Raw genomic sequence first — 21,683 nt, 5'->3', positions numbered from 1 at the left:
GACACATAACATTTAAAAACGTACGAAAGAAACATTGGGCGAAATTAAACTCTCTAACTTAATAAGGGTTGGGAGATTAAGAGGTGACTTTTGTTGTGAGTGCATGGGGGAGGGGGGGGGGGGGAGGAGGTTGGAGAGCGGAGGGATCGACAAAACAAATGCTTTTCAGTATCACAATATCCCTTCATCTGCATCATCATCAAGTCCGTGTGCTATCCGTGGTTCCGTGCTTGTGTGTTGCTGAGACACGCGAGCACGTGTGAACGGGAGAGCCAGCGACGAACCGATCACCGATCCGATTTTTCTAACTGCTATTGCTACACGTTTTTGCTACCTTATTATACGTTCACTATCACTTTGTCCGTGCTACGGTGGCGAGATTATGAATATCAACTCCCTAACTCCCTAATCACCCGATACGGTGATACAACAAACAAACATATGCCAATGTCTATTACATACACACACAAACGCGCGCACGCGCGCCACGCTTGCACAGTACACACCGTGCACCGTGGAACTGTGACAATTTCTATTGCCAAACAACCGTACGTGCTCAAAATAGACCGGAGAAAGAGAAAGAGAGAGAGAGAGAGAGTGAGAGGAGCGCTAATGATGGATGAAAATATCCGGATTTTGAGGAATTTAATTTTAAATTAAAAAGAAAATAGAAGAACTCAAACATAAAACGAATTGAAAGTATTGCGAGCTAAAACACCGTCACATAAGTGATGGTGGAGGTTAGTGTTGGATCGTGAGCGGAAGAGCTACCTCAATAGCTCCGCTTATCTAACTGAGCGCGCTCGCTGCGCTCCATAAAAAAAATCACGCAGCTCAATATTGAAGAGCGCGCTCAATGCTAAGCTACCTCGAGCCAACCATTCAAAAGAGCTGTTTGAACCAACACTAAGTGGAGGTGATCGACGGTGTACACGATCGCTCCATCTCCATCGCTTGATCGCATACCGTGAATTGCACGTAAATAATCTTGAGCCGCCTGTTCAAGCACGCGTCCTCTTTCTACATTCCGTTCTCCATTTACGCTACCCGCCTATAAACAGCTCCATATCATAAAGTCATGCCAGCACTATGTGCCCGCCATCTTTCATGTCTTTCATCAAGCTCAATAGTACTCCTCACACAGCTCCGACAGAATGCGCTTTAGGCTATCGAGTCCGCGTAGAAACCCGCTGTCCGGGCCATGGTGCACCTTGACGTTCGTGTTGCTGCACAGCGATGCGCCTCCATTCTTGATCTCGAAGGTGGTGTGGGCGAAATCGATCATACGCACGTCCGCCAACGTTCCACCGGTGGAAACACCACCCGTACCGGGTCCACTGCCTGCGCCACCACCGAACGATCCCGATTTGGATTTGGAACTAAGCTTCCGGCGTAACGGTATCGAGCAGGGCCCATCGCTAGGGCCTCGGCTATTGCTGCCGGTAATATTGACACTACCGGACACAGCAGACCCGGCCACGGTACAGCAGCTATCCTTACCACGCAACCGCTTGGAACTGTTGTTACCTGCTAGCAGCTTCTGTCGTAACAGCTGCCGTTCCTCCTCATCGTCCACCTCGCCCTCTTCCTCATCATCGTCGTCCACCTCTTCGTCCTCGTGGTAGCCGGCGTCGGAATTGTCCTGCTGTCCTTCCTCCTCGAACACGTTTGGATGCTCCACCGCACTGTTACCCTCGTCCGTCATTTCCATCCTCGTACCGTGGCTGTCGTTGCGATTGTTGGTACCATTCGGTGTGCTGTTGTTATTACTAATATTGCTACTCTGCTCCACGAGTTTGCTGTGGCCGAACTTAATACTGGTGCTAAAGTTCACCGGTCCGGTGTTTGTTACCCTGTGGTCATCTACTCCTCCTCCTCCACCACCGTGCCGATCACAATCCACCGCCTCGCCACCGAAGTTAGCATCAAAATCCGATCCAGCATCCGGCTGTACGGTGGAAGAACTTTGCCGATGGTTCGGCACAACGAAGGCGGATGCATAGTCGTCGCTGCTGCTGTTACTATTGCTGCTGTAGTTCATCCACGAGTCCATGGAGTGGGGACTGGAACTGGTGAGCGTTTGGGCCGCACCGCACGTGCCTGCCGTCGGCATCGGAATGGCATCACTCGGCGAAGACGACCGTTCGTCCGTTGGTCCGCCCGGGTAGATCGTTTCCTCCGATATTGGAACAAAGGGTGCCGGTTTGGTGTCTTGATCGCGCGAGCTGCTAGTGATCGGTGATCTTTGCCGGTTGTTATCATCATCCGTTACGACGCTGCGGAAGTGATGGTCGGCGAACATGTCTCGGCTTGTGCTATCGTCGACACGGCCAGTTATCACCGGCGGTGGAGGCATGGGAGTGGCGGCGGCGGTTGTCGTAGTGGTGAGCGTGGCAGCCTTGGTTGCCGCTGCCATTGCAGCGATCGCCGTGGCCATGGACGATAATGCGGGACGTGGCTCTGTGTGGGATATGGAGACGTTCGACGGTATTGGGGATTCCTCGTTCGAAGAGGATAGCAGGTACTGCTCAATCGAGCTGTTCGACGCGTCCGCATCGTAGCAGCACGAGTTTGATTCCGTTTCGAGTAAATGATAGTCGCCGGTGCTGGGTGCGGGCATCTCTTCGAATCCTTCATAGACGATTAATAGGGAGCTATAGCGGCAAAAGATAAAAACAAACAATAAAGAAGGTGAAACATTAGATTGTGTAAAATGAAAACAAAACTATTGCCAGTATTATAAATTAAAATTAATGCTGGTATTTATCGAAACATTTCGGCACACGGTATCGGAGAGATTTTGACACTTTCTGAGATATTTTTGGGTACGCCACCACGATATTTTTAAAGTTTCCCATATGGTTTTGAATCCGTCTCACATTTTATTGAGACCAATATGTCCGTTATTCTTTCGCGACGTTAAATATTTTGTTTGTAAAAGTTATAATACACAAAAAACCATAAATAAAAAACTACGAGCAGTAATACCACAGTAGTAGCACAACATGTTTTTTCTCTTAATGTTTGAAATATCTGTTAAGAAAACAGACGGTTCAAAAAAAAAAGGAATCGGATACTGAAGTATGCGGGTTAAGATTTCCCAATGCGAAGCATAAAAAATAACTCGAAAATCATCTGAAAAATTCGATTCAAATCTAAAAATATTAGCTAGCTGTCAATAAAAGCGGAAAAATATTAGGAAACCGAAAAAAGAACCTTGAAAAAACCCAAAAAACACTTTTGGAGTTTTTTCCCAACTGCACTTTAATCAACACATTTGATTACCCGTTACGCCACGAATCGGAGTACGATTGTTTGTTACAATAAAATACTCGGCCGTGTGCAAATAATTTAAAAATCACTCACACTTACCAGGAGTAAAAGCGATAGCTCGACTGTTTTTCTATCACGCGTCGTAACTGGTCCAATTTGCCCAGCACCTTCGCAATAACCTTCACCCGTAACCGATAGCCGTTGTGGAAGAAGTTGTGCAGCGCTCCTTTGAAACCGTCCTCGGTCAGTTCACGGCCCCAGTACTTGTCACGCTTCATGTAATGATCAAGATTGGCCTGATAAACCTGCATGCCACACAGCCGCACACCAAGCGAGGCGGAAGTGCTGGCCGCACATTTCGCCATCTGCTTGCTGCGCTTTTCTGCCGACGCGTCATCACCGTGCTGCCGGGTGCCCATCTTCAGATCCAGTATGCATGGGTTCCGGTAGGCGGAAGTAATGTTTTCCAGCATCAAAAAATCTGCACCACCAAGCGGGAGGGGTCCACAATGGAAAGAAAAGAGAAGGGAAAAGAAAATTGTGCCACCATTAAAATCATGCATTGCTATCATACTACGACACGCCACCGTGTGCCACACACAAAGAGTCTGCCGTTGAAAGCTCCTTCGCCGGGAAACGATGACAGCAAAGTTAAAGAAAAAAACACGATGTTTGATGATGGTTTGCAGTTGATGAGGGAAGTGTATTTTCTAGATAATTCACCGCGTCTATAAATTGTTAAACCGTAGCGAACACGTTGATACTGCGATGCGAGATGCGATTCCGCAACAAAACAAAAGAGCAACTAAACCAAATCAATCCTGCAGGACACAATGATAGATGAATGATGTTGTCTGTACAGTCTTGTACATGCACAGCATATTTGTAGTAGCCACTTATTACCCTTGGTTTTTATTTCTTGAATTCAATTTTTTCATTGCGCTTGGACTAATGTCGCAAACTTCAACAATGATCCAACAGTCCGATCAGCACTACAAACAAACAAAAAAAAAAACTGTTCATCGAAATCAGTTTGGTCGATAGCATCTGATTGTTTCGCGTCAAAAAAAGAACACACACACAGATGGTAAAAATGATCTGCAAATGGAAGCGATGGTTTTTTGCGAACGATTTATTTTGATGAGAAAGTTGAACGAAGGAACAATCGAATGAAGTCAGCAGTAAGATCTCCATCTTACGCTTCATCGCATTGAGCAAATGGCAACAAAGCTTGCGTTTGTGGTAATGCTGTGCTTTTTCGCGAACAAGCTATACTAACATTGTTTATTAGAGTTGTCTATCTGTGCAATACTTTTTAACACTTCGGAAGGTATTCCATTTTTATGTATTTTCATCCTGCAAGTAGAAGAGTAGAGAAAAAACCTTGATTAGAACTGGACTGTACTTTAGAACTGGTGTGATAAGGTAATATTTGACGAATGAACCTTTACTTTGCGTGCCTGGTCCATAGCAAAGAACGTACAGGCGCTGTGCAGATGCATGTGCACTATCTCTCCGGATTAACTTGAACAACCCATACAATGGTAGCATGGTAAGGAAATTTCTGTAGCAGACCAATCCATCACAAGACTGGTGGTAAACAAATTCAGCGATGCTAAGAACCTGCTGAATCGTTTATTTCAACAGAACACCATGACACTTTCAGTCTTTTTCCATTCTTCGGACCACAACATATGCGAACAAGTGCGTCGTAGAGCCATTTAACTGCCGTTTAACTCTCTTCACGATATGACATCATCATACACAACGACTAGTGGTTACGAAAGGTTGACGCTTTTCTCTAGCGAAAAGCGCATTTAGAATGTAGAATGGGTTAACCATCCTTGCCGCATCTGTTCTACTAACCGTAGTACTTCTTCACGTTTTCTTTTCGATGCTGCAGTCTTTCGCACAGGATCATCCCGGAAGCTGGGTGAGTAACGCTTCTCAAGCTTAGAGCCACCCATTGTTGTTGCTTGCATCACACCTAGAAAGGTACAAAGAAAAAATAACAAATTCGTAAAAATTATCTTACAAAGTCGCGCAGATACATTTCTATTTTCAAACAGTCGCACAATAATTCAAACTTCCCGTAATAATGATAACACCCGAAAGTTTCAAACGAATGTGTTTTTTTAATGTAGTATATTATCATATTATAATCCTAACAAAACCAATCCGAAAAAAATGGAGGCGCCCAGTTATCGATCCTTAATCAAATCCGACGGATGGAAGACACTCTCTCCCACTTTTCAATAATTATCTCATTCACTCCTTTACAATATCAAAATTAAACCAAAATTTTATCTAAAGTTATATTTCTATGTTTCATGAAAATAGTACCAATAGAAACATTAGTTCAAAATATTCTTCGATTTTCATTCATTCAATATTTTGGAAATGTTTCGTCACAATGCCCCTTTATCACCTGCAATAAGAAGATGGTGCGCATTACCAATGTACGATGACCTCATTTTTTCCCCCATATACGTAGTTAACATTCAGCTATCTTAACGCATAATCTTCAACGATTTCAAACGTACAGCGTTTTCGTAAGGTCAAAAATTATAAAACTCGTATATTATTGCAATCCAAAATAGTTACGATTTTAAAAATTAAATAAAGTAACAGTTTAAGTTTGCATTACTTTAAATTGCTTTTAATTAATACAAGGTTTCAATCCATATCATGGAATAGTAGAATCACTTAAGAAATGCTTAAAAAATGAAGCATTTAGAATTGCTTTTACAATTATTTTTTTTGGGTGAAAACCGATCAAATGAGACTTACATGGAGTGCTGATGTAAGCAAAATGTTTGAATGATGTTTTTCATTTTGCCTATTTAACAGGGAAGCTGTCCCAAACGCTCGGTAGAATTTTCACAACAGATTGTAAAGTTCTGTCGAGTTAGAAATCCTCCCTAACTGAATGCAAGATTCCGCTCTATCATTGCATATGCCACTATCCATTGGAAAAATCCGAGCAAGACCCAGTAGAAATTCTACATAACGAACCAGTAAAACAGTGCAAAATCGTGCCTGGAATGTTATACATCACAAGCATAAGGTGGTAATATTTTAATACACAGGACGCTTGCGTTGTAAGAATGTAACATGTCCATCGCATGAATAACTAACATTTCAACTACGCTATAGACTCGCTCACACCTCCAATCTGTAAAGTTTTTTTTTGTAGGAACCAAACATACGCACGCTCGAAATAACACAACTAGCTTATCTATAATAAGAATATCTATTTACTTCCAATTGCCACGACCTCCACAACCCAGGCATACCGCACACTGGACGGCGGTTGATGGATGCGGCATGAACGCTACGTTTGGCATGCGAAAAAAAAATCGCTTTCGACCGGAGTAAAAGGTATTTTAAGTATTTTCTATCGAATTTTTCATCCCTCCAACACACTCCTCTATCATAGTTCTAGTGCAGCAAAAGAAGGCAATTTATGGGCCAGTAAATATGATTAAAATACCTTTAGACATACGTATGCCATGATAATGCTGCGGGAGATATCTCATAATGCAGCGATAATTGACAGAATTATCCTCATTAATGCATTCTATCCTCGAGCCGTAGTTCAAATAAGACCGGAGACGTAATACATATAAACAAGCAGTGGATAATTTGTGTATTTATATTGATGTATTTATGTGTATACACACAGAGACAAACATCAACTATAGAAACCTTTCGATACTGGAAGCCGGGGAGGGAAATCCCTCCTAAAGCAATACTGTATTACGTATTACATTCTGTAGGGTGTGCGATATGTGTAGATAGGGTAGAAATAGCCGAACTAAACTAAATAGCTGGTCAGACATTTTGCATTCCGTTGCCGTTGCTACTTTCGTAGAATTGTGTTGCTATTTTATTTGCTGCACGAAGAATGCGCCGAGGGTCATCCCTATACCAATGAAAACAAACGATAACTATGCGCATTGCCAACAGCACTCAAATCATCTGTAGCGGCTAGCCGAACGATGACTTCAAACTACAGCAGTCGGCAGAATGACCTTCACAACTACACATCGACTGTTGCCAGGAGCAAAGCAATAAATTTCCCATCCCATCTTATTCTCTGCCAAGAATACATCCACCAGTGGTTCATTGCTGGATGGTCCGGATGGATGATCGGTTGGGAAAAGGGGTGAAAGGAATGAGTGAAAGTAACGGAATATTTTTTTTACCGGTCATATCTCTACTCGGCAGCAGCTGCCGGTATACATAAACTTTGCTCCCTCACCTCGTACATACATACATTGGAGATGACACACTTCAGCGCGCTATTAAGCGGGTCCGTGGTCAAAAGCGTATCTGTTGTCAACCGATCGCGTATAGCGTGGGAAAATTCCATTCCATTGCAAGACAGAATGGGGAGATTTTTTTAACAGCTAGAGCATTTTTTTTGTTTTCCTTATAGACTATTGGGTCTTCAAGATTTTTATTCGAGTTGTGTCTCCAAAGTCCAGAAAAAAAGAGATTAAACTCACTGCCCGACATGAACAATCCAGTAATGTTCGTGGATGAATAATGTATCATACACAATCATACAACAACTTAGTTACTTGGACTAAAAACATAGGAAGAAATGGAGATGAAAAAAGCATGTCCATTTCTACGCACCTTTAGCGTTACATTAAGAAAAATCTTGCAAATTAATCAGCATGCTCCTTCCTCCTTCCTGCAGCGCTTCTTCGCCAACGCTGTTCATCTGCACCATTCCAGTGCGCCATCATACAACCTGTGCCATGATTGCGTACTTGACAAAAGCCGTAGATATGTAAAGAAAACAATCTCAGTCAAGGGAATGAAAACACGTCGCTGAAATGAGGATGCGTTCGCAGTGCGTAAAAAGCTATATTCAATATGTTATATTTTCCATCAGTCGTGTTCTGTCCCGGTCTCCCCTGTGGAGCAAACCCAAAACAGACGGCCTCCGTCGGCCACTGTACATTCCGGAGTGGCGCCAGTCAGTGGATACGAGTGAATATTAACAAGTTCAAAAATAGCATGTCGTTCGCCACGGACGAACGCAAGAAAACCCTCCAACGAAGCAAATAAAAATCCGAAAGATGATCCTGAACACCAATCAAAACGTGATTCATCGACCACTTCACGTACCTCTGTACTTTGGAACAAACTGCTGTATATCGCTGGGAATGTTTTGATAGAACTCGAGTTCTCGTAGGTTTAGAGGCTTGATCACAGTGCTCTGGTTTAGCAACAGTAGCCTCGTGTGGCCGCCAACCTGCAAAAAAAAAAAAATTAAACAAAAACATTGTATTGTACGGTGACAATATTGTAAACCGAGTTTCCCACTTGCATCTGCCCACCCGTTCGTGCCTACCTGATTGTTGAGAGGATACAGAGCGATCTCGTCCTCGTCGCTTTCGACATCATGGTGTGAATGCTGCTTTTGCTGGTGAAGTTGATGAAAGTGCACACTCTGCTGCGTAGCGTGAGGATGCTCCTGTTGTTCATGATGTTCTCCAGATCCGGTGCGCAGTAGATGTTGCTGCAAACTGCCGTTAATGTGTTTCCCGTTGGTTTGACGCACTTCCAACTGCTGAGCACGTTGTTGCTGCTGGACCTCTTTCAAGTACGTAGATAGATTGTCACTTTTCGTTACATGGAATGCACCGGCAACAGTCGACCGTTCGTAACGATGGGACTGGTGCGGGTTGTTGTGTGTGGGCTTGATGGTTTGCTGTAGCTGTTGGGCAACATTGTTGTACTGCACTGATCGCGACTGCTGTAGCTGAAGATGTTCATGTTGCTGCTGTTGCGGTTGCAGAAGTTGCTGTTGTTGCTGCTGCTGCTGATGGTTGTGGAAATTAAGTTGCTGCAAATTTGTAGGGACATGTTGCGCCGTAGTACGTTCAATATCTCCCATGCCCCAATCACCCAGAAAATATACCATGCCCTTATGCCACGAATTGTATTCTTGATCGGTGCAAGCTATTACTGGCGCCGTAACTGTGGGTTTTCGAACGATTTGGTGAAGGATGGTGCTATCCTCACAACCGACACTGTTCAGCTGATTTTGGGTCAAATATATTTCTGTCGCAAAAGTTTGCTTAATTGAGTGTCTTTTATATGCGTCGGTATCAATCGGAGAACTGGCTGTGGAGTAGGAAAAGAAAGAAGAGAGAAAAAACAATAAATTTGTTGTTAAAGAAATTACTTTAATTTGAAACTCAAATTCAATACGCCACAATTCGAAAAAAAAAAGACTATAATTAAAACCGAATGTGATGACTTCAAGTGATATCATAAGGGTACACTAATTTCTACACCTTCACCTTCGCCGCACCTTCAACGACATCCAAGAAACTGTCATAAATTGTTATCACTTTTACAACAGGCCACATCGACGACTTACAATTCTCTCTCACTGTCAGCCATAATTCCAATCATTAACGAATTAGCTCGCTTTACAATCAACCACACTCTAATATATTCTTTGTGATTGACACCTTAGGAATGAAATAAAATGACCAGAAAACTATTCCGCTTTCAACGGTTAATCCTTCACACGTGGCGATTAAATCGAGAAAAAATAGATGGAACAAGTCGAAGCCGTTTGCGTGTAATGAATGACGATTGTTTGCGACAAAGAAGACAGCAGTATAAATGTCGTAGTTTAACAAAATACATTTTGAGGACGATTGAATCATCAAGCAATGTCCTATAAATACAAGAAAACAGACGCGGCAATCGTGTATCTTCGACCCTTGGAACATATATGGACCATGCCGTGCCATAGCACTACCAGGAATTTAGATGCCAACGGATCGGCGATTTTGGCCACCGCTGTGGGAGAAGTTACCCATTTTCGTTGAACCCGGACCCGGCAGCAACACGACGACTCAACAAGACTTGCTCACCCACCAACACACAAACCCCGTCAACGTCACTTGCAGCCGGTGTGATAAAAAGCTTCCCTTCTCCTACCCAAATTGCATTCGCGTGCATCATTAAACACTTACGTAAGTTTGCCGTAGATTGCATTCGATTCGCAATCCGAACACGTTCAGACGACAACGATGGCGACGAACGACCCTACCCTTTGACATTACACTCACTAGCATACACTAACGAACGCTCGCTAAAACTCAGTTTACCAAGGCGTAGCGCTCAGCAGTACTATGCGGCCCGTTTCAAGATGCCTTTGAACTATTCCTCTCTAAGTCTCTACTTGCTCGTTACACTTTTCACCGGGAAGCTGTTTGGGAGAATCCTTTTACTGCTGCTGAACGCAACCAGACTCTGGTACACAGCTTGCAATCGTGCAAAGAAAACCTGTTCGATTTTTTTTTTGTTTTTAGTTCTCCGCTCTTCTAACTAAACCTCAGACGACATAACCGATCCGGTTGTGCTCACAGACTGATTCGAAGTGGTCGAAACTCGCCAAGCACATTAGGATCGAAAGCATGCGCCGTTTAGAGCTGAGCGTGATTGCATTTTCGCAATCTCTTGAGCTGAGGATCACCCTCACAATCTGAGGATCACCCTCAGTGAGTAAACTTTTCTTTATCCGGCATGTAATCTTGAGAGAGCGGGAACAAGATCATCATCGTTGGATTTGTTTTGGTTTTGGGTGGAAGGTGATTATAATTGTATCCCAAACACAGACACACACACGTCCGTGTGTCCCATACCGTGTTGTGGATGATACTATTTTAGGATTTCTCCACGTCGCACCGATGGCGAATGAGCGAGAGAGGCGTGTGATCATCACACATTCAACCAAGCGCACTAGTTGCCTAGTTGCACGCGCACGTCCTTTTACAGAACGGAGGACACACACGCCACATTTCAACAACAGCTACCTTCAACAACAGCAAAGCAAGTCAACGAAAGTGTCACTGGTGTCAACGACAACACGCTTGACAGTGGTCGGACTTTACGAGAGCGACATAGCGGTTCGAGTCTCGCACGATGAGACATATTTGCGGGTGACAAATGTCAACACCACCAAAGCTAGGAGCTCCCGTCCTCCATTACGACCGAAGCTGTATTTTTGCAGCGCCAGGAAAGGAATCAGGTAAAAAGCCTTCCTGTAGATGGACAGAAATTCCCTGCCATCTTCGACAGGTACACGTGTTCCGAAATGGTTTAAATTATCTCTAGCCGCCAACAGCCAAACAAAGAAACCGGCTTCTAAACTGCGGAAGCCGATTGTTCCGTTACCCCTGGGGGGGAGGCGGTTCAAGGATGTTTCGGGTGTCATTGTGGCGGGTTGCCTGTTGCGATCCATCACCAGGCGTTAGGAGGGCATAAAACGGGGCGAGCGAAGAAGCTACCAAAGGTCGAACCTATAAGGAACTGATCGCTTCATGCGGGTGTTTGGGAAAAAAAAGAATCAACTCTATTGGTGGTAACAGATAACAGCACCAGTCTGCAAACCACCGTAAGTCGTGATTTCAACTTTAAACTTCAATTCCGGTATGCTTTGTTCAATTGCTTCCCGCCACACACACACTCTTCCATCCCCACCATGCATCTGTGGCTTGCACGCACACAGAAGCGGACATTGTTGGCGGATATCAAATCGACTCGAATCAGCTGATCCGTCCCACTGCGTACGGGGGGAGAAGCACAGCATCGTGTCAGGTGGCGTTAGGCATGGTGATTCTACGTTCAACGTCACACCACTACCACTACCAACCACAGCCCCGTTATGCCGTTCGCAACGAAGGTGAGCGATCAAAACAAACATAGACAGCAATGCGCCAGCAATCTCAAACCCACCCAAACTTCGGTAGACGATCAAAGCGGCCACGAGACAACCACATGCTGCCAGTGGGAGAACCGGATCGACGCAGTACTGTCAGCCCGGTCGTGGTATAGCTAATCGTCACCTCACATCATGTTTGGCGCTCCCGGAAAGGTAATAATTGTGCGCACGAAGTACACCGCGTGCGAATCACACCGTCCTATTGCAACTGGAGAATGCAAACCTCATGCATGTGTTTGGTGGGCTGTAAGTAGTTGAGTGTTTTGAAAGGCGTAGAGGATCGAGAGGTGAGTGTGCTGATAAAGGACAGACAATTGTAAAACAAACAACCGTTAAAGGGCTGTTTGCAAAGGGACTTATTTTGCCCTCCCAATGTATGGACACGTAGGGTGTGCACCTAGGCTCGTGTGACCAGTCGGTCCATAATAAACGTAAATTTAAACATCGATTTCATAACCGATCCAACAGATTTTTATTGTCCGTAGTAAATGTTAATTAGCTCAAAGTAAAAAATGGCAAAAATTTATGTTTTTAAATAAATTCTATCAAACTTCCCTGATAGAGCGAATTAATAGAGGAAAAATATTACAATTTTTTTTTATCAAGCTGAAAGAAAACATTAATTGGTAAAATAATTAAACTTTATACAAGACATCCAGAAAAGTAGTAATGGGAAGCAGTAGATGCAATCAAGAAATATTAGCTTACATTAACAATGGATTTAATTGCGTTGAACCAGATCGGTGTGCGCGCGTGCCTGCAATAAGCGTTAAAACAACAAACAATTATTGCTGTTAAGACAAAGCGCTCAATCGATTCTAACTAACGTAACAAAAGACCAAGAGAAAAACTCAGCTCAAACCTCAATTTAAAATATCTATTTCAACTTTGTTCATATAAAAATTGATATTTTCTCTTGCGACAGTTTATGTAAATGCACAGATAAAATGCGTTTCGGGTTAATGAATGGAAAAAAGTACCAACGGAAAATACATATACAAATGTTACATAAAATTAAATCAATACAAACAACAAAAGATACATAAACCAGTTTATATTCAAGAGTTGCACCACAAAATGACGACTCGGAATGTGCTGTTCAATGGGATTCGCTTTCTGTAAAAGGATTTACTCCAAATATCCATTTCCGTCAAGTGATGTGTCGCGTAATTTGCTAACGAAATTGCAACATGGGGTCAAGAATAGAACATTTATGCATAAGCGCTCGTAACAGTGGACCCGGCAGTCCACCCATGGCATGGTGGAAACCACGAAGAGCTTAAATGTATCGTAAACTACTTAACAAATAGTGACGCTTGTCACAACCCACCATCGCCATACTTCATCCAGAAAAGCGGTCTATATTAATTAGTCGGTACTTAAAGCCATTGCACGAGCATAATAAAATTGAGTCATGTGTTAAATATCATCAGACGGTTAGAGGGTGATATTTTTCACGCCTTTGATGTATTTGCCCGTTAATGTGGGTTTAGTAAATTGATAACAAGCAATATTGACTATTTCATTTCATTTCGTCTTTATTTGAGTGGTCATCCTATTGACAAAACTCACAGTAACTACAGCCTCGACTCATATAGCGACTAATAGACCTGGTTAGTAACCACTAACCAGGTGTCAATCGTCATCAAAGGTGTTCATGAAATCAGGATGGTTAACGGAACATCATTAACAAAGCAAATTCCTTGCTTTTGCTTTCGTATCAAGCGCAAAGACAGCAACCGCACACATAAGCTCTTATTACTTTTTCATTAAACCGAGGTCGGCTAAGAGCAAGCAAGTAAAGCAAGCATTTCAACGAGCGAAGCAGATGATCGGATGAAATCTTCTGGTAAAAGCCACAGTAGATCATCTGCAGACTGCCAATGTTGGAACACATCCAAAACTTATTGCCAGAAAAAGAAAAGATTTACCGTAGAATCACAGTTGCATACATGGCGTGACGCGGACGAATGCATCAGCGGGTGGAATTATTTCAGCAATCGGTCTGTTCCGAATGAGGAATTATAATTGTGCAAAAAAGGGGAATTTAAAAATATAAAGATCCATTTGCATACTTCGTTGCACACAAAAAGGAACGTTTTTTATTCGAATTTTAAATGTTTGCTTTATTCTAAAGCCCCACGTTTATAGGAACGAATTAAATGTGGCAATTACATATTTTATTTCATTTATTTATTATTGCGAGTATGACAGCACGTCGCCGTCGCATTGTCAAATGAGACAATTATCTTAGCGAAAAAATAAATACCACGGTGTTATTCAATGGTCGTATGACCTCCAATTTGGTTTGTGGACACACTACAACTCGTTCAATGTCAAGCTTCTCGCGGAAGTGTGGCTTGCTCCGTGAAGCTCCCGAGCTTAATTGCATTATGGGCAACGACCGGGAAAACAGGATAAATGTCGTCGTCAACATCGGTTAAGCGGCGTGCTTAGAAACGCGCAGAGTAACAACAGCCGACAGGCCCTACGTAATCGTTTACGTTGACCTAGTCATGTTACTGTTTTTTGCACGCTGTGGTGCTACAGCGCTCCAAACAAATGCACCCATGCACTTCAACCACTTCGACTGCGACGAGTCGTAGATAACAACAACCTGCGTTTATGCGTATCAGACAGTAGAGTAACCATCAGATTACAAACTTTATTTTTCAAAGCGATACAAGTGCGTCTTCTGGTTATTTTTGCTTCAATTTTTACTCTTATTTACCCACCCCCCCAAGAGTTAGGAAAAATGACGCACCGAACGGAAAAGGGATGACTGTATCGAGAGCTGACGAGGTTTGCCGCATAGTCCGCTTTCGCTATTTGTGGTCCCCTACATAATGACGCATTGAAAGTCGTATGTTAGGAAATACCGTTGCATCAATAACCCTCTACATTGCGAATATATTTATAGGTGAAAATAGAATTACGAGCAGTTACATCTAATTATAGCAACGTCCAAGCAGCATGATAAAAATCTCGATGAAACCTTTAAAATCCTAATGACCTATGATTGAAATTTTACCTATTACACTACTGTCCATGGTCTATGTGAGCACTTGATGATTCCTTCCATATTATATGTTAAATAGCAAGCTAATTATGTGTTTGATTTTGAGACTGACTGTCAGCAAAAACACAGAAACTTGTTGACAGTATTACATTTTGAGCGGAAAAAAAATGCACCCACGTAACTTCAATTTACTTTTGTTCCTTCGCGTCCCAACTATCCGTACTTGACCTTCAACCATCTAAACGCGAAGAAGCGTTCACACGTCAGTCATACTGTCATAGAAACATGCGGACAAGTGGGCTTGGTTGCAAATGTAGTCTGCGATTCGTCGAGCGAGTGCGTACAGCACAGTATTTGACTAGAACATCTGGTGTTCATGTTTATTCGTTCAAGTGGTCTCATATAATGCCCATAATTTTCAACATATTGCGTATCAATATGTTTAAATGAAACGATAGTCATATGTCCTCGCCTAAACTTTAGCTTTTTGACCTGCTAGCTCACAGAGAATGTAGAAAACAGCTGATTTTTGTAACGTATTTATACATCGTAGGTGGAACGGTTAGTCCCAAATGTTAGTTCAGTTCTGACTTTAGTCACTAGCTTCTAATGAACGTACCAACACTTGACACGACCCGAAAGGTAACCATTTTTTTATTCGATAGCTCTTCAACGGATGGTTTCTCAAATGGCTTCTCACATCAACAGCTTCCAAAACTGTATGCCAAACTAAACAACGCCTCTTCAGCTCGGGATGTTTTCTCATCGTTGACGTGATGCATTAGAATAAATTCAACTAACTCGATCTCGAAGCGCATTATTGATTTTACGTTTTTCACGCTTTCATACGGGTAGCGTACTTGAGCGTAAGCAGTTGTCACACGCAATGTACGTCATAAAAGTAAAGTGAAAACACAATAATATTTTTTCTTTCCCCGTTAGTGGCCACTAAGAAACAGGAAATACTAACTGATTCGATGCTTACCTATCGAAAAGTAACCGTATAAATTCCCTCGTAAGGTTAGCAAACGTACGATTGAGGGCTTCCTCCTCAATCGTAAACACACGACTGAAAATGGGACAGAAATTAATCAGCTGATTTCTTGCGGGGCTTGGCACCAAACACCTCACCCTAGATGTTCGCGATACTTGATAAGCCGTACATCGTTACAGAACCGTGTTTAACAATGTAATCGATTTAATTATGTATTTATTGCATTGAAACAGCACGATAAGATTGCTGATTTTTGGCTAATGCGACAACAGATGATAAGGTGTTGGCCGCCTGTTGTCCGAAATTCTGGTATTTATTCATGTAGGTGTACTGTGTGTACGGGTAATACGAAATGCATATTTATACACATTTTTGAAAGACATTAGCATAGCTTAGCTTTGCCAGAGCGAAGCAATATCAACAGAAACACAACGGCAAATAAAATCTTCTCACTAAGAAAGCAATCTTTCCTACACTCTTTGCTCTCAGCCATAATGTAGGCCCCTTTGGATGGACGAGCCTCTTATCTGATCATCACTAATAAGCTGCTGATTCCTTACCGTCTTCGTATTGGCGGTGCGAAGAATCTAACCCATAGCTGCTAATCGGCAAAGTTAGTTTTTCTACTTTTCACCCCTTTTTGTAACCCGTTCCGCGATGTAACCCGATTCTCATGCGTCAAGTCCGGTTTGTCTGAACACACTCACTTGACGAATTCTCATAGGCTCACACTAACACGTGTCTGGAGCAAGTTGCCTTAGCACAAACAAGTTTCAGATGTTTGTTGTTGACGATTTTTATTTTACGCTTCTCACCAAAAAAAAAACGACAGCTGGTCTTTTAAAAGCTACTATTCCACTATAGTCCAAAGTGCGCGTCGAGACCACACCCAGTGTGTTAAACGTTCTGATTTGTTGCTATTTGTTGGGGTCTATTTCGAAGGGTTATGTTTGGATTTAAGGTCTTTCATATGAGCTGTATTCTTGACAAAGAATGAAGGTCAGTTTTCTGATTCTTCATATCAATATTAATCATTTCTACGTTCATTTCTCAGATTAAAAAATCAATTTCATTTTACTACATATGTTAAGTTAGAACACCTTTTACAGACATTTGTTACTTTGATGCAATTAGTTACATTCATACATAGGTAATAATAAACAGAAGTACAGAAACAGATGATGTTTCAACAGCTGTTCCATTGACACAGCATGCCTTGGTTTGTTTCTCGTCAGCATTAGTTACTTTGTCATTGTAACAAAGTACGCCGCTTTCGTATGGCATTTTAGAGAAACATAAAATTCTGCTTAACCACCGCCTAAAGCATCGATGGGCACACTTTGTCTCTGTGGTATATAAATAGAAAGTCATTTATTTTTCATCTTTCACACGATAGCACGACAGCCAAAACTGCTCATTTGTTTATGGAAAAATAAAAACACACACACACCCCCTTCCACCACCATACATACACACACACTCACAACTTAGAATAATCTCTGTGTTATCAGTGCTCTTAAGCAAAATATCTTACGCGCGCACAAACCGGTAAATCTGGCAGAGTTTGAAAACAAAAACAAAACGCTAGGCTCTCTTTAGAAGGGGATGTTGTATCGCTTTGGCGCTTTCGTCACAGTTGAAACATCGGAAGCAAACGTACGAACTTTATTTTTACACGATGCTAAACAATTATGCAACAAGATCGTATCGACACACATCTGCGTGCGTATGTGGTGCCGACTGTGGTGTGTCGTCATCTGTTTGTGTACCTTTTCGCCGTACTACGGGCTGTTAATGTTTATGCTCTCGTTATAAATACATTGAGTTGATAGCAGGAGTTTCCTTGTATGTTACAAAAATATCCTAGTCAATATTTAATGTTTTGCCTTGTGCTAATTATCGCTTCAGGTGTTGACAAAAGAATGAACCTATTTGGTTCCCATGCTTTTATGAACTAAACTTCAATTTTATATTTATAAATATAAAAAAAGGCTTTACATTGCATCAAACACCCATTGCCAAACTTTACGGTAGCGCCATTCCATGTGGCGTATACCTAAGTGAACGCACCAGGGTAAAGTTGTCCAAAACATCATCTATGTATATTGAGGCAAAAATTAGCATCCACAAAAATGGTGCGAAACGAGCAAAGGGTGCTGGAATCAAACTGGTTATCAAACCAGAGTAAACATCTCCATATAAAAACACCTGTCCCTACAGGACTGCCGGAATTGACAGAAATTTAACCGAAGCTTTAGCGTTTAGCACCCAGCGCTCACAAACGTCGTAGAGATTTGGACTTTGCCCATGAAAACTTCTACGCCGCCTTCGAAAGGAGGATCTTAAGGATTTGTTGTGTGTGTGTGTGTTTGTGGGAAAATAATGGAGAAGCCGCTAAAATGATGTGATTTACAACATGGAAAAGATATAATTCATTCGAATGTCACCGGACGACACAGTTCGTAAAGTATCTTAGAATACCCGTAGAGGTTATGTATTGGTATGCTTCAAGAGGTACAAAAATTCAGTACAATCAGCTGTTGCTGCAGAAATGCTTAATTGTCTTCAAAATGTTTAAATCGATGTATAAATGTAAAAATGTGTGCGCTACAAGGTCTCAGACAAGCGATTTCAATTAGGGAGTTCGATTAGGGTGTAATTTTTCTCGAACATTTTTTGTCGATTGATTACTACTCCTTGGAGCTTAAATTGGCACACTTTACCCTGGCCTGATACTCTAGCCCGATGGGTGCGCTTTGATTGTGAATTGATGCGTTTGCCAGACAGTCCAAGGTATTGATTTGGTAGACGACGGCAATAGAATGTGAGCGGTATAGATGATTTTTACAGCAGGCCAGTACCACGAAGGCCAGTCCAGTTTTAACGCCTGATAAGTAAGGAAGGTCTTTCACTGTTAGTAAACCCAGACCAGAGACTGATAGATCATTCCGAAATGATGACTGCGAACTTTCCAGCAGTACTATTTCGAAAACCTCTTTACTAGTATCATTCTGTCGACGTCAGTTCACAGGGATTAATATCTGGCATTCGTGCCGGACTTTATCGACCACTCCCCTTTGCAGGATAAAACAGTTGTTAAGTCAAGAACGGATTCGAATCAAAACAACATGGGTCTGCATGAGGTTATAGTTACTTCCTTATTTAATGCAGCTTCACAATCCCTTATGGAGTGTCCATGTCTGCACTCGGCAAACATCCTCCTAGAAGATATATCTCGCGGGATCTGTTACCAGGTGCTGATAATTCATTGCCTCGGACCCAAAACAGACAAAGAGCAGCCAGTCACAGTGACGTCACCGTTGTTGGTTGGTAGAAAAAGCTAATTTTATTACGTTCAACGAGCCGAAAACTCAACACAAAGCAAAAGATAACACCACGCCGTTGATACGCTCGGTCCGTGAAGCTTATCTCGCTGGGTGGTGGCGTGTGCCACCCAGCTTTCTTGATGAAACCGGTCGGAAGGCGATGCGATCTAGATTCTAGAACAATATCGGACAGACGATGGACGGTAAATTCCACAACATAAAGTAGAGGAAGAAAACAGTCGAGAAACAAGACCGGAAAAGCACCAACAATTTGAAACAATGAATCGAAAATCGTCAAGTGCAAGACGAAATTCGACTTATAATAACAGAATCCTAACGGTCTCTTAACTTTATGTCTTAAATAAAATACCCAATATACCAAGTGCGGAGCCAGCGTACTAACCGGGCAATGTTAATGACACTGCAGACGACCGGATTCTCCGCAGCTTGCAAGGTCAAATCAAAAGCAGAAATAAACAGTAGCTGCAAAACGTTAGATAACCTTTAGCTTCCCTTGTGTCCGGCTCTAAACCCGCGTCGTTAGTATGGATGGATGCGTTTCGCGGTACTGTCCAACTAGACAACCACTTTTTTGCTTCCGGGCATGACTCACGGCATGGCAGTTGTTGTGAATCAGAACCGCAATCAGTGTGAAAAACGTGGGAAAACGACGCACCAGATCAGTCGCGGAGGGGAAACCCAAGCCATTAAACTGGCTTGGGTTTCCCCCTGCCAAAGGGGCCAATTTCTTTATGCCCACATACACACACACATACAGTCGGATGACCCGTTGCATATCCCTTATTAGAAAGTGAAAACAGCAAATAAAGGTGTTCTCTCTTTTGGTGTTTGTTTCGATCCATCGATCTGACCATTGCTAGCCAAAAAAAACAGCAAACGAAGGAATGTGCCGCGGATTGTGTGCACATGTGTCGTAGTGTTTTTCATAGATAAACTTTACCACCGTATCTTTTGTATCAATGTTCGCTGCGGCAGCATGAAAGAATGGGCCCTCTTTATGAGTTTGGCCATGCGCATGCCCGATGGGTGGCTCGGGCTGGTACGTTGAATTACCAACACTAGCGCAGGGACCGAGTGATCGATGAAAATATTTGGATGCTACCGCTGATGATGATGTGATGGAATGTTTTAAAGCGACCAAAAGAAACATGACCTAAGTTCAACTTTGTCATTAATGACGTTTACCAATGACTTCCTTTCCCGTTTGGTTTGCCTTCCATCCATCTTACATGGTGGTTTAACAGTCCATAGAACAGGCATTAGAATAGTACAAACAAAGCGGAATTCGAGATACACAGCATTTTCCGTTTTGACCACACATTACATCATTTTAGCTACGCTGTTTCAACTGATAACACAATTTTTGATTATTTTACAACATTGTCAGGTACGGAACTCTTTCTATACTTTGAAGAACATAGAAAAGTGAGTTTTTAGATTTGATTTTTTCACTGAGTGCTTAACAATTCAAGCATCTTGGAAATTAATCGCAAATGCTAAACGGAATACCCGAACCGTTCCGAATCCAATCCGATGACCACCATCAAGGAATGGATAAAATGCCGAAGTCCCCCTATTGAGTCCCCCTAATTTGCTTTTATAGTGCTGCTTTCTAAACTAACTAATCATATGTAATGTGCATCCTGAATCCTGCATAGTTCAAGCTATTCTAATGCTTGTTCTATGGGCTGGTAAACCCTGTATAATACCACTGTTATCTGGTAGGATGGGATTATGACGCGCATTCAAGATAGAACTTATCTTTAAATCTTCTGTAAATCTTCAAATTCATACGATTATCGGCCGTGCTTTGCGGCTTGATGGAAGCTTCAGCTTAACATAAAAACGTCATGAAAAGAAAAAAAAACAAATATATGAACGGAAAACGAATCGAGCTAACTAGGAGAAAAGCAAGATCGCACTAACCTTCACCAATATGCAATAAAATTCCAGTTCGTGTTCTGGGTGTTGCACGGAATAAACACCCGCCTTACAGTAGGGTAGCTTCGAGCGATCGAGCGTTCACGTCGATCAGCTGGTCGATCCCTCCCAACAAACACACACTTTTATTTATTTATAAATCCAACAACAGAGAAAACTGTTATTTTTACGCGTTTGCAAGGTATGCTACTGAGCACGCTGAGCGCTTTACTGGCCTGACTTTCCTTCTACACGAGCACGCAAAACCCGTACACACATTGGACAATTTTCTCGCATTCAAGTACGAATCGTCGTCGTTGGTATCGATGAGTTTGAACATAAATCACAACAACCAGCTAGTGGACGCAC

General features: G+C 42.4%; 3 protein-coding genes across 3 annotated transcripts in view; 1 reads left to right on the top strand and 2 right to left on the bottom strand.

Moving 5' to 3' along the window:
* The window catches only part of LOC126556358 (protein snakeskin), a 227,264-nt gene that overhangs the window by 93,615 nt on the left and 111,966 nt on the right, over positions 1 to 21,683 (top strand). The gene's annotated exons all lie outside the window — the stretch shown is intronic.
* LOC126556536 (alpha-endosulfine) overlaps positions 1 to 21,683 on the bottom strand; it is a 235,326-nt gene that overhangs the window by 198,707 nt on the left and 14,936 nt on the right. The window lies entirely within an intron of this gene.
* Positions 1,124 to 9,311, bottom strand: LOC126568799 (uncharacterized). The gene is made up of 6 exons (XM_050225432.1): positions 8,642 to 9,311; positions 8,416 to 8,542; positions 5,140 to 5,260; positions 4,553 to 4,629; positions 3,373 to 3,754; positions 1,124 to 2,654 (listed from the first exon to the last, which is right to left on the bottom strand). Exons 1-6 carry the CDS (start codon positions 9,212 to 9,214, stop codon positions 1,124 to 1,126), a joined length of 2,811 nt encoding a protein of 936 aa, XP_050081389.1. The 5' UTR covers positions 9,215 to 9,311.

The sequence above is a fragment of the Anopheles maculipalpis genome, chromosome 2RL (genome assembly GCF_943734695.1).
Source record: "Anopheles maculipalpis chromosome 2RL, idAnoMacuDA_375_x, whole genome shotgun sequence".
NCBI classification, from domain to species: Eukaryota; Metazoa; Arthropoda; class Insecta; order Diptera; family Culicidae; genus Anopheles; species Anopheles maculipalpis.
The sequence above is the reverse complement of the archived record's forward strand: the minus strand, read 5'-3'. Positions and strand labels throughout refer to the sequence as shown.